At 49.8% G+C, this 13,250-nt stretch overlaps 1 protein-coding gene across 4 annotated transcripts in view; it reads right to left on the reverse strand.

Moving 5' to 3' along the window:
* Nucleotides 1–13,250, reverse strand: part of Amz1 (archaelysin family metallopeptidase 1) — a 31,864-nt gene that overhangs the window by 2,081 nt on the left and 16,533 nt on the right. For all 4 annotated transcript variants that reach the window (XM_052754197.1, XM_052754194.1, XM_052754196.1 and 1 more), the window contains 5 exons: nt 12,688–13,187; nt 10,198–10,365; nt 6,103–6,231; nt 5,639–5,808; nt 2,018–2,194 (listed from right to left, as the gene is read on the reverse strand). In XM_052754197.1, coding sequence (XP_052610157.1) covers nt 2,018–2,194; nt 5,639–5,808; nt 6,103–6,231; nt 10,198–10,365; nt 12,688–12,991 — 948 coding nt within the window. In that variant the 5' untranslated portion in view covers nt 12,992–13,187. The remainder of the gene's footprint in view (nt 1–2,017; nt 2,195–5,638; nt 5,809–6,102; nt 6,232–10,197; nt 10,366–12,687; nt 13,188–13,250) is intronic.

Consider the following 13,250-nt stretch of genomic DNA (forward strand, 5'->3'; position numbering starts at 1 on the left):
TCTTCCCAGCCTCTAGATTAAAACTCTGTTTTCCTTCTTTTTTAAATTTTTATTTATTTGCTTGTTTGTTTATTTTTTCCCTGCTTTGTAAAAAATATTTAGCCAGGCATGTGGTACACGCCTTTAATCCCAGCACTCGGGAGGCAGAGGCAGGTGGATCTCTGTGAGTTCAAGGCCAGCCTGGTCTACAGAGTGATTTCCAGGACAGACAGAGCTGTTTAGTTGGTTTAGTTGAGGTCCTGTCTCAAGAAAACAAACCAAAAAGATGTATTTATTTTATATGTACGTATATGTGCCTGAGTGTATATATATATATATATGTGCACCACATGCATGTAGGTACCCACAAGGCCAAAAGAGAGCATCAGATCCCACAGAGCTGGAATTAACTAGCAGTTGTAAGCCACTAGACACGGGTACTGGGAATCAAACCGCTCTTAACCATTGACCCATCTCTCTAGTTCGGACTTAAACCTTTAAGCCAAAGGGAAGAATCAGCACACTTTCCACCCCTAAATGCCACCTACCGTCAGCTGTGTTGTGACGTTAGCATCTTATGGTACATCCCAAGACGGACACCCTCGTGTGACAGGATGCAGCATGTCCCACCTCTGCTGTGAAGCTAGGCCTAAGTTAGCTCTGTGTCCCCTACCAGAATCCCCAGGGACTGTCCTAGTGACAGTGAGCAGACTCCACCTCCTGTGACAGCCAGGAAGGCCAGAGCCCCTCAGGTCCCTGTGACCTATCCCCAGAAGGACTTGGCCACCCCAGGGTGCCAACTCAATCCCTGGCTTACTCTGACAGCAGCTTTACCACAGATCTGCAGGGAGGGGCAAGATAACCCAGTTCAAGGGGACCCTTGACACCAAGGCTGAGTTTGACCCCGTGACTTGTCTTCTCAACTCTATATGTACACCATGGCACATGTGTGCATAAATAAGTGAATTAATGAGTTTCTAAAACTGAGGGGGAGCGGGAAAGATAGCTCAGCATTTAAGAGTACTAGTTATTTTTCCAAAGGACCCAAGTTCGATTCCCAGCATCCACGTGGCATCTGTAACTCTAGTCTCAGGGGATCTTCTTCTGGCCTCCATGGGCACCAGGCACACACATGGGGCACAGACATACATGTAGGCAAATACACATGAAAATGAAAATCAGTTTTTTTTTCATTTGAGACAGGCTATGTAGCCCTGGCTGTCCCGGAACTCACTCTGTAGACCAGGCTGGCCTCAAACTCATCAAGATCCACCTGCCTCTGCCTCCTGGGTGCTGGGATTAAAGGCGTGTACCACCACACCTGGCTGGCTAAATAAATCTTTATAAAAATTAAAAAAGAAAAAACTTGAGGGGAGGGAAGCTTCCCACACCGAGTAAGCTGAGCCTAGACGCTGAATACAGCCAATTTTTACACGGTCAGGAATATCTCCTCTCTGCACTGAAAACTTGAACTTGATTTCAACCAAAGGTGGACTTCAAATAAGAAAATCAGGCAGCACTTGCCTTTGATCTCGGAACCCTGAGCCAAGTGTCCTACTTTGCAAACAAGCCTTCCCACGGGGATAAATGGGGGTGGGGGTGGGGGGGTGGCGAGGAATGCTTGCAGCAATACTGCATGCTGACAGCAGAGGGCAGCATCCCCTCACCAGCTCAGCCAAGAAGGGCTCTGCGGCTGGCTGCCCTTCTGGACACCAGCTTGATGTGCATCCCCTTTCTCCCAGGAGTTGTACTGCCTCTGGGTACAGGACCCCCAGTGTCCACCAAGGAGCAAGGGAGAGGAAAGAGGACATGGGGAAGATGTGGGGCGCTTCATGGGGGACCATTGCCCTCCTCCACCCACTGCAGCCTGACGTCACTGACACCACCCCGGTGTTTCATCTGCCGGAAAAGCCTGCAGCCCCCTCCCCAGGAGCGATGGTGCATGCGTGTCCTTTGGCTCTCCCGCACACAGATCCAGGTCCTGAACCTGTCCCCTCCCACTGCCTCGGGGTGGCTGCCCCACACCCCACACACTCACCTTGTACCTCTCCAGGAGCCTGAAACCCAGGAGGTGTTGCAGTTTCCTTAGGCAGATGGGACAGAGGTCCAGGGGCCTCCGTATGGCCTCATCCAGGCTAAGTGCCCCCTGCAGGAGGCAGCGGAGCCAGCGACAGCTCCCCAGGCCCAGGAGGTGGCAGAGCTCATGGCAGGTGACCTGAGAGGAAATGACACCACGGCCTTGCCTCACAGTCTCAGCACCCAGTAACTCCCGCCCAGGGATCACTGAGCTGGCTGGGTGACCCTAGAAGTCCAGTACCTTAGGTAATGAAGATCCCTGGGCAGGATCCACACATCCCCCCTCACTGCATCCTCCATGATGATAGCTCTAAGAAGCCACACAGCATGAGGAAGCTTAGCAGCCAGCTAGACCAGGGGCCAAATCCCAGTAGGTTCATGTCTGTGTGGCCTTGAACACTTGGGGTCTTTGAGCCTTGGTTTTCTCACTCTGTAAAGTGGGGGACTGTTGTGGCATATTATTTTAAGGTGTGTTACGTTTGTTTATGTTATGAAACATTTGTTTAATAATGCAAAGGTCTGTTGCATTCTTTTATGTTGTGTTTGTTTAACTCTGTGAAGCTGTGTTGCTGTGCCTGTCTAAAACACCTGATTGGTCTAATAAAGAGCTGAACAGCCAATAACGAAGGAGGAGAAAGGATAGGCGGGGCTGGCAGGCAGAGAGAATAAATAGGAGGAGAAGCAAAGAACAAGGAGAGGAGGACACTAGGGGCCAGCCACCGAGTAAGAGTGAAAGTAAGAAAAGGAAAAAGCCCACAGGCAAAAGGTAGATGGATAATTTAAGAAAAGCTGGCTAGAAATAAGCCAAGCTAAGGCTGGGCATTTATAAGAGAGAATAAGTTTCTATGTGTTTTATTTGGGAGCTGGGTGGCAGGCCCCCAAAAGAGTCAAAGAGTTTCAAAAAAAAAATAAAACAACAACATTTTAGTGTACCAACATGAGGCTCAAATTTCACAGCTCCTTTAAGAGTTCTGCCTTGGGCTGGAGAGATGGCTCAGCGGTTAAGAACACTGACTGCTCTTCCAGAGGTCCTGAGTTCAATTCTCAGCAACCACATGGTGGCACGGAACCATCTCTAGTGGGATCTGATGCCCACTTCTGGAATAAAGTGTACATGCAGATAGAGCATTCATATACATAAAATGAATAAATCTTTGGGGAAAAAAACGAGTTCTGCCTTATGGCAAGCCCTTGAGCAACAGGAACATAAAAAAGCTAAGTTAAAAAAAAATACCTACAACTGGGTTGGAGAAATAGCTCAGAGGTTAAGAGCACTGGCTGTTCTTCCAGAGGTCCCAAGTTCAATTCCCAGCAACCACATGATGGCTCAGAACTGTCTACAATGAGATCTGGTGCCCTCTTCTGGCATGTAGACATATATACCAGATTACTGTATATAATAAAAAAATCTTTTTTAAAAATTAAGAAAATGGGTATAGACAGTCATAGAAAGAAATAAGTAGATTAAAAATAATATAGTCTTTAAAGAGACAGTAAAAGAAAAAAGCCACATAAAGATGGGAAATACACAGAGTCTGCATCCTATATAGTATTGTATCGATTTTGAATTTTTTGAATGCTGATAAGCAAAGGACAGCTACTAAGAGACCTGGAATTGAAAGAGGGACGGATGACATAAACCAGCCAACATACTTTAGGAATGCCTTAACTTTAAAATGGAAGTCAAAAAATTTATTTGTTAAATGGAAATCAAAAAACTCTTTGGAGGAGAGGTTTTGCTTTTTTTTTTTTTTCTACAGGAAATGAGAGGCTGTGAATTCCTTCCAGGTTAATATGGTTTGATCAGGAAAGACCTCTTGAATCTTAACAGGTGATATATATCAGCAAAGGTTACCGCTGGTCTTCCCAGGACTTGGCCATTATCTCAAATTTTCTCAGGGACCCTAAAAATGCCTTCCACCCACAGACAGCAGGAAGCAGTTTGGAGAGCATGGCACCCACATTCCCAAGAGGGGTGTGGGTGGCTTTTGGTTATTTGGTAGGTTATGAATGTGTGTTATCATTTAGGGGAATATAATATATTGATACAAATTTAAAGTTGCTTTTTATACTGTATATATGTTTCTACCCTTGTTTAAGTTACTGTACCTATGCAGGTCATTTAAAAATATAAGATAAAGTTCTAGTTTTTTAAAGCTATTATAAACTATTTAGGATAATCAAGAAACATAAGTTAGTAGTCATCTATAACAATCAAATTTGTAAATATGTTAGACATGTTTTATAGATCATACAGAGATATATTTTAGATAGATAAATGGTCTTCAAACACTCCAAAGGCCTATAGAGTATGGCATTTAGAATGTTTTGTTAACTTGGGGCTTTTCATGACAATGAGACACATCTGCTCCTGGCAGCACCAAATTACTTCATAAGAGAATGATGAGCATTGAAGAAACTCCATAGGAGTTTACTTTCATTGTGGCAAGATTAGCCATTTGGGCAAGAAATTGCTTTTGCCTTGACTGCTTGACTATGTGCTGTACAGACTGGACATGCAGGACACAGAGGAAAGTGACTGATGAACTTTGCCAAAACAAGGCAGGACAGTCCTTCAAATTTCCTGCTTCACTAAAAAGTCTGCTAGATACTCTAGACCTACAGGCTGAAGATGGATGACCCAACATTGCAGAGGAACTTTGGGTGACTGTCCAGGCAGTCAGATGTCTCATTTCTAAAGTCTTGGAAGTTGCTTGCAATACACTTCCTCTTTACTCAGGTAATATTATATCCTTCTGGGGTCTCAGATGGAGTTGAAGGCTAGATAGTTATAGTTGGAGTTTTCTTTAATTATGAAAGAAAGTGAATTAGATATAAAACTTTGGAGTCACTAAGATGAGATGGATGGTGGAGTGTTTTCTCTGAATTTGCTAAATGCAAATGGACTGAATGTTGTAAATTAATTCTTGATAACTGTTTTTGTTGCATATAGTTGTACTATGTTAAAGTTAAAACCTTTCATTTTTATTTAGACAAAAAGGGGGAAATGTGGAATATTAAAAAAATATATACAATATAAAATATAAAAAAATATACATTTTTTTCCTGCTGCTTTTGTTAACAATTCAAAAACAAGTTACATTTGTTTTATTAAATAAAATTAATCAAGGGTCAGGAGGCTGAGTCAGCGACTAGCTGACAGGAAGTGGTAGGGAGGAACCATGTGTAGCTAGGGTTCTGAAGTGGAGGCTGAGCAGAAGGGCTCCTGGTTTTTCAGGAGACTCGAGCAAGGAGAAGAGGTGAGCTACTTGCTATTCAGCCTCTCTGAGCGAGCAGAATTTCACCTCGACCTTTGAATTCTGAGTTCTATAAAGGGGTAGAGATCTAAAAGTTTCCTTTAGTGGCCATGGTAGAGCCGGAGCCTGAGGGAACGGAATTCCCGCCAGGCTGCGGCCAATGCAGCTGAACCGATGCTGGTAGCTGCTGAGTTGCAGTTGCCCATTAGGCCAGCAGTTGCTTAAGGGGCAGCTACTGAATTTAATGAAAAACAAGGCCATCCTCCTTTTAGCACTGACTCTGCCAGGGGCTCCTGGCTCTGATTGTTCCTGTCCCCCGTGCTCACCTTACAGCACTGAACCATGCCCAGGGCGCTGAAGCACAGGGTCCGGCCTCCCTCATGTGGCAGTGTCTCAGGGCCATCTGCTGCCGCCTCCAGCAGAGCTGGGTCAGGAACACTGGGCCTGGCCTGCAGGAACTCCCCAGAGAATCGAGCGAAGCTGCACACACCCACTTCTGGGGAGAGGCCAGAAGAAGGGACAGCCATGGCTCAAGGGACCCAGAGTGAACCATCCCAGCATTCCCTGCAGCCCAGGACAGCCTGAAGAGAAACTCATCCTCCAGCCCTGCCATGTGCAGTCATCTCCAAGGACCAGCCCCTTGCCCAGGCCCAGTGAGAACATGGCCTCAAGTTCATGCACACAGATCACCCTGGGGCTGGGGGAACATGTACATCATACCCAGCACTGGTGGGCCTTGGGACCACACCACTCTGCCTCCTGGGCAATAGTTGATAGAACTTCAGCTCACCATGCCCTGGAAGGAACCTGCCAAAGGTGAAGGTCCAGGCATCATGGGGGTACAAGTCAGCCAGTGTGAGGCCCAACACACACAGTGCGTCTCCTGGCTTGTTGTTCTTCAAGAAGGACAGGATGCCATCTGCAGGAAGAAGGCTGGGGGTCAAGGTGGGCAGAAGAGCCTCCTGTCTATCTCTTGATCTGGCAGCCCCTCCCAAAGCTGGATGCTGACAAACTGCATCCCTGTTGAGACCCAACCCAGAGCAGCTATATGACAGCCTGAGAGCCATGGGCCTGACATGAGGGCCAGTCATTTCCTGGATCTCTGTCTCCTGGGCCATGAGAGCCGATCTGGACACAGCAAGACCATCGCCTTCCATGTGGAGAGGCTGAAAGGGCTGTCCGGGGCTGAGGACATCACTCAGAAAAGGGAGTAAAATGTTCGCCGTGCAAACACGAGAGCCTGGCTCTGACTCCAGAACCCATGGAAGAAAGCTGCTCCCGGCTTGTAATCCCATCCCTGGGGAGGCACAGACAGGTGGATCCCTGGGGCTCACCGGCCAGCCCGCCTAGCCCAATTAGCAAGTCCCATGGCAGTGAGGGACCTGTCTCAAAAAACAAGGTTGTCAGTGACTGAAGAAGACCTAACCAAGATTGACCTCTGTTCTACACACACACACACACACACACACACACACACACACACACACACGCAGGCAACAAGAACCCAGGAGGGAACAGGTAGCTGAACAGTTATCCCCAAAGTGCCCCACACCCGTGTCCCTAGGCCCTGGGAACATGTGCAAACAGCAAGAGGGGCCTGCAGGCAGCTGTGATTACAGGTGTTAGGAGGACGGTGACTCTGCATTGTCCAGAGAGTCCGGGTCACAGCATGGTGTCTCAGCCACTGAGGGCAGCGGGAGAGAGAAGAGGGAGACCCAGGTGGCCAGTGAGGTCCTGGAAAGCCAAGAGATGGACTGCAAAGGGGGAGGGAAAGGACACTAGACAGAATTGCCACCCCGGCTCTGCTGTGGACAGGGGCGGAATAAGTCGATGGGGCCATGAGCACCTTCATAAAGAGCAAGATGGAGACCAACAGAAGACAGGGAAACTGCAAGCCACGGCTACAGAGGCATCGAGTGGAGCCCCTCCACAGCCTTACACAGCACAGGGAGGAAAGAGCATGCTGGAGCAGCGCACAGGCCAGTGAGGAAGGGAAAGGGAAGTCAGAGACTTCTGGGTACCACCAACAGCATGCATCTCTGCAGGAGGGTGTCCCAGCTGCATCCCACTGAGTGGGTGGGTGGCTTTAAGCAAGTGTGGATCACACAGGGAGAGGAGGGATGCAGGGAGGGAGGGGTCGTTAATGGAGAACGGAGAAGTCCAAGTGAGGAGGACTGAGACTCAAGGAGGTGGATAGCGTGTAGCCACAGGGCTTTGTGACCAGACAAGACCATTATATTCGGAAGGACGGAGGCAGAGAGAGATGGAAGAGGGGCTACCAGAGGGGTGTGTTCACAGTCCGAAGTACAGGGTGATGTAGTTCTGGTAACCGCAATGTGGGGTGCATTACTGTCCTGCAGAGATGGTCTGACCATCATGAGACTTTAAAAGTCTCCAAATGGCCGGGCGGTGGTGGCGCACGCCTTTAAACCTAGCACTCGGGAGGCAGAGCCAGGCGGATCTCTGTGAATTCGAGGCCAGCCTGGACTACCAAGTGAGTTCCAGGAAAGGCGCAAAGCTACACAGAGAAACCCTGCCTCGAAAAACCAAAAAAAAAAAAAAAAAAAAAAAAAAAAAAAAAAGTCTCCAAATGGCCAGGCGTGGTGGCAAAGTCTTTAATGCCAGCACTCTGAAGGCAGAAGACAGGCCAGCCAGGGCTACATCGTGAGACCCTGTCTCAAACTGTTAAAACAAAACAAAACAAAAGAAGTAAACTGATTTTTGACAGAATATTTGATGTAACCAAAACTACTATAAAACTACCATTCAAACATTTTTTTTTCAGTGTTTCTGGGGCTCTTCATGTGCTATACAAGCACTTTACCACTGAGCCACACCCCAGCCCCTCACTGGGGGATTCTAGGCAGGTGCTCTACCACTGAGCCACACCCTCAGGCCCTCACTGGGGGAGTCTAGGCAGGTGCTCTACTACTGAGCCACACCCTAGTCCCTCACTGGGGAATTCTAGGCAGGTGCTCTACCACTGAGCTACATCCCAACCCTCTTTTTACTTTTTTTTTTTTTTTTTTTTTTTTGGTTTTTCGAGACAGGGTTTCTCTGTGTAGCTTTGCGCCTTTCCTGGAACTCACTTGGTAGCCCAGGCTGGCCTCGAACTCACAGAGATCCGCCTGGCTCTGCCTCCCGAGTGCTGGGATTAAAGGCGTGCGCCACCACCGCCCGGCCTCTTTTTACTTTTTAAAACAGGTTATTAGTATGTAGCCTAAGCTGGTGTCAACTCACTCTGTAGCCCAGGCAAGCCTAAAACTTTAAATCCTCCTGCCTTAGCCTGCACTACCCCCTCAACTGACCTCAATGAACTTTTCCTGAGCCAGACACCAGCTAAGAAAGCAGGGCCAGGAGAAGCCCGGCCCACAGTGCGATGAATCTGGGCTGCTCTTAGGCAGGAAACAGACCCTAGAGATAACTCCCTACTCTGCTGCCATTGAATTCCACACCCAACACAGGATGCAGACTGTCCCCAAGGGTCACAGAACAGCCCAGAAAAGAATCATGCCTTTGTCATACATGGCCAGATATGGGGAAGAGAAAATCCCTCTGAAGGAAAACTATCCCAGGACATAGATTCTCCCGGGAAATGCTTTTCAAAAAAAGCATCCAACTATCAATCAAAACTAGTAAGTCTCGCTGGGCGGTGGTGGCACACGCCTTTAATCCCAGCACTCAGGAGGCAGAGCCAGGCCGATCTGTGTGAGTTCGAGGCCAGCCTGGGCTACAAAGTGAGTTCCAGGAGAGGCGCAAAGCTACACAGAGAAACCCTGTCTCAAAAAAAAAAAAAAAAAAAAAAAAAAAAAACTAGTAAGTCTCTGGGCACTGCTGTGTGGACCTTTAATCTCAGCATTCAAGAAGCTGAGGCAGGAGGATCACAAGGTGAAAGCCAGCCTGGGCTACTGAGCTCCTGTCTTTAAAATCCACAAAAGCAGGGAAGAGTGGAAGAATTGCCTCAGTCCCAGAACCCTCATGGAGTCTCCCAACCTCCTGTAACTCCAATTCCATGGGATATGTTGCCTTCAAGCTTCTGGCATGCATGTGATCTACATAAACTCACACAAGCATACACGTATACACATATATAAGAATAATAATTATTTTTAAAGCCAGGAGAGGAGATGGAGAGATGGCTCAGCCTTTGAAAGCACTGGCTGCTTTTTGCAGAGGACCTAGGTTCAGTTCCCAGCACCCACCAGTGACTCATAACCATCTGTAAGTCCAGTTCCAGGGGATCTAACGCTCTCTTCTGACCTTGGCAGGTACCAGACATGAATGTGGTGCATAGACATATGTGCAGGCAAACACTCATGCACATAAGAGAAAGTAAATAAATCTTTTAAAGTCTTAATTGTATATAAGTTGGGAGTAACCACTTTCGTGACTGGAATCCCAGCACTAGGGAGGCAGAGATAAGTGGATGGCTGCAGATCACTGGTCAGTCAGCCTGGCTGACTTGACAAGGTCCAAACCAGTGAGAGACTCTATCTTAAGAAAACAAAGTGGAGCTGGAGAGATGACTCAGGAGTTAAGAGCACTGGCTGCTCTTCCAGAGGACCAGGGTTCAATTCCCAGCACTCATATGGCAACTGTCTGTAACTTCAGGTCCAAGGGATCAGGCACCCCCACACAGACATACATGCAGGCAAAAGACCAACGCACGCAAAGATAAAAATAAATCTTTAAAAAATTAAGAAAACAAAGTGTACAGCTCCTGAGGAATGATATCTAAGGTTGTCCTCTGGTTTACACACACACACACACACACACACACACACACACACACACACAGGGCTCCTTCCTTCCCACTTTTCTTTCCAGAAGTATCTTTTGCTGCACAGTGGAGCCCCAGGTTGTCCCCCGACCTTGCCTCGCTCACCTGTATGAAGCTGGAGCCCATCAGTGTCCTGACTGGGTCTTGAGGAACAGTGTATGGAAGCAGCGGCCACTGAGGGCAGGCACTTGACACGAAGGCCCAGGAAGAAAGCCTCTGCACAGCTTCGGAGGTGGTCCAGCAGGGGGCATCCCAGCAGCCCCTCACTCAGATCTAGGTGAACAGAGAGACATATCAGCCTGTTGGGACCTCCTGACCAGTGAGCCTCGCTCACGCTGGCCCCTTGGGTGAAAAAGGCCAGTTTCCTGACAGGGCAGGGATCACAGTCCTATGTGATAACTCAGGGTGGGTGAAGGCATCTAAGCTGACCAGAAGAGGGCAGCTGCATAGCTAGAAGCTAACAGGTCCCAGGCCCAGGGCAGAGGGACACCGGCTGGCAGCGGTGAGCCAGGGTATCTGGAGCAGGGAGGAGCTGCTGGAGGGAGGGGCGTAAGCTCACTGTGTGCTACTCGGACAGGGCACAGATCTAGGATGGAAATAAGGAGTGAGTGGCTGCAGGGTCCCCAACACTGCTGGGGCTGGGGCTCAGTTGATAGAATGCTTACCAAGCATTCACAGGACTGTGGATTCCATCCCCAGCACTGCACACACTGGACATGGTGGTGCACACCTGTAACCTCAGCACTGCACACACTGGGCATGGTGGTGCACACCTGTAATCTCAGCACTGCACACACTGGGCATAGTGGTGCACACCTGTAATCCCAGCACTGCACACACTGGGCATGGTGGTGCACACCTGTAATCCCAGAACTGCACACATTGGGCATGGTGGTGCACACCTGTAACCCCAGCACTGCACACACTGGGCATGGTGGTGCACACCTGTAATCCCAGCACTGCACACACTGGGCATGGTGGTGCACACCTATAATCCCCAGCACTGCACACACTGGGCATGGTGGTGCACACCTGTAATCCCCAGCACTGCACACACTGGGCATGGTGGTGCATACCTGTAATCCCAGCACTGTACACACTGGGCATGGTGGTGCACACCTGTAATCCCCATCACTGCACACACTGGGCATGGTGGTGCACACCTGTAATCCCAGCACTCAGGAGGTAGAGGCAGGAGGGTCAGGAGTTTAGGGTCATAATGAGTTCAGGGCCAGCCCAGAGGAAGGGATGGAGAGATGGAGAGATGGTTGAGAGCACATACTGTTCTTGTAAAGGACCCAAGTTCAGTTCCCAGCACCCATGTTGGGCAGCTCACAGCGGCTTATAACTCCAGCTCCAAGGGGATCAGACATCTCTGGCCTCTGAAAGCACATGTACTCACCTGCACAAACCCACTCACAGACACAAATACACATATTAAAAATAAGAAAGAATGGAAAGAAGGAAGGGAGGGCAAAAGACAGGTCTTAGGCCCACCCTAGCCCTCCTACCCATACCCAACAGATGGCATGGACAGAGGGGCTGGACTCTAAAGTGGCCATGAGCAGTCTGCGGGCTGTGGGATGCAGGGCAGCAGGTACCACAGTTACCTGTGGTACTCTGATCCTAAGCAGCAGGGAGGAACTGTTGGAGAACCCAGGCTGATCACTGAGGTGCCATTCTAAGGGCAGGACAAAGCAGAGTATGACAGTGTCTCAGAAAGTAGGTGCCCTCTGTCCTCTGTGACAAAGCTAATAACCACAAGTGCCCTGTGTGTCCCTCTGCCGGCTAGGGCCCTCCTGACTTTGGTATACTGAGAACACAGGGCCAGCTTGTCCTTCCTGCCTCTCTGCACCTGGGTGAGCCATATTCTCAGCCCCGGTTGCCCCACTTCCTCTAGTGTCTGCCTGATAAGGAGACCTGCAGGATTCACTAGGGACCCCCAAGTCCCCCCATGCCCAGTGCAGTGTCTTCTAAGAGATCACGAGGCCACTTGGAATTGCCTTCACGTCCCACCTCGTCCAGAACCTAGTTCTACCACCAGCTGGGAAGCCAGCAGCATCTCCAACCTCAGCTTTCAGCCTGTGAAAAGAGGGGCCCCTGCCCTCAGCACCCACAGAGACACCCCCCAGCACCAGGGCCCCTCCCTCAGCACCCACAGAGATACCCCCCAGCACCGGGGCCCCTGCCCTCAGCACCCACAGAGACACCCCCAGCACCGGGGCCCCTGCCCTCAGCACCCACAGAGAAACCCCCCAGCACCCAGCATAGGCGTAGGGCAGTGTAGGTTATGACCAGGTCATGACCAGAACTATGAGCACACACCTAAATAACCCATACAGACAGAATGGGGAATCCTAAAAAGGCAAGCCACTTTGCCCCACCTGAGTACCCAGCAGACCCCAAGCCATCTCTTTCAAGTCACATCTGCCTGGGGCTGTTTCTTATTGGGAGATTCTAGGCAGGTGCTCTACCACTGAGCCACACCCCAGCCCCTCCCTGGTGGATTCTAGGCTGGTGATCTACCATTGAGCCTTGATTGCTGAGCCAAGTCCCCTCCCAGGAGTCCTGATGGCTCCAGCCTAGCTCTCCTACCTATGGGCTGCAGATAAATGTGTTTCCGGGCCAGGCTCTGCTTCCGGAGCTGCAGGGAAGCATGAAAGGTTTCAAAATCCTCAGGGGCCTCTGGGCGACTCAGGAGCCAGTCAAAGGCTGAGTGGATGAGCAGTGTGCTGAAGAGGGTCCGGTGAGGGTTGTAGGCTTCAGACAGGAAGAGTCTCTCCGATGGGGAGAAGGCTGAGGTGTAGAGCTGCTTCAGGGCCAGATCACAGGAGATCAGGGCATCCTTCAGGGCCCGGGGCCCGAAGCTGAACTCCTGGGGTGGTCTGCACTGCAGCATGGTGTGTGTGTGGCCCCTGGCCACTCCCTGGAGCTCCTTTTCTGGCCCATGAATCTCCCAGGGGACAGCCACGGTCTCTTCCAGAACCTTCCCTCAGGCTGATGAAGTAGCTGCTCAGGGCTCCCAGGAGACGGATACTGAACCGAGAGACCGTGTGGTTCAGTTCTGCCTTGTGCTGGAACTTTTCTGATGACACCTGCAGAGGACACATGAGGCACCATGGTCACTGTCCTGAGCACAAATGACTGTCTCTCAGACA

The sequence above is a fragment of the Peromyscus californicus genome, unplaced genomic scaffold, assembly GCF_007827085.1.
Source record: "Peromyscus californicus insignis strain IS unplaced genomic scaffold, ASM782708v3 Scaffold_2__1_contigs__length_46816999, whole genome shotgun sequence".
NCBI classification, from domain to species: domain Eukaryota; kingdom Metazoa; phylum Chordata; class Mammalia; order Rodentia; family Cricetidae; genus Peromyscus; species Peromyscus californicus.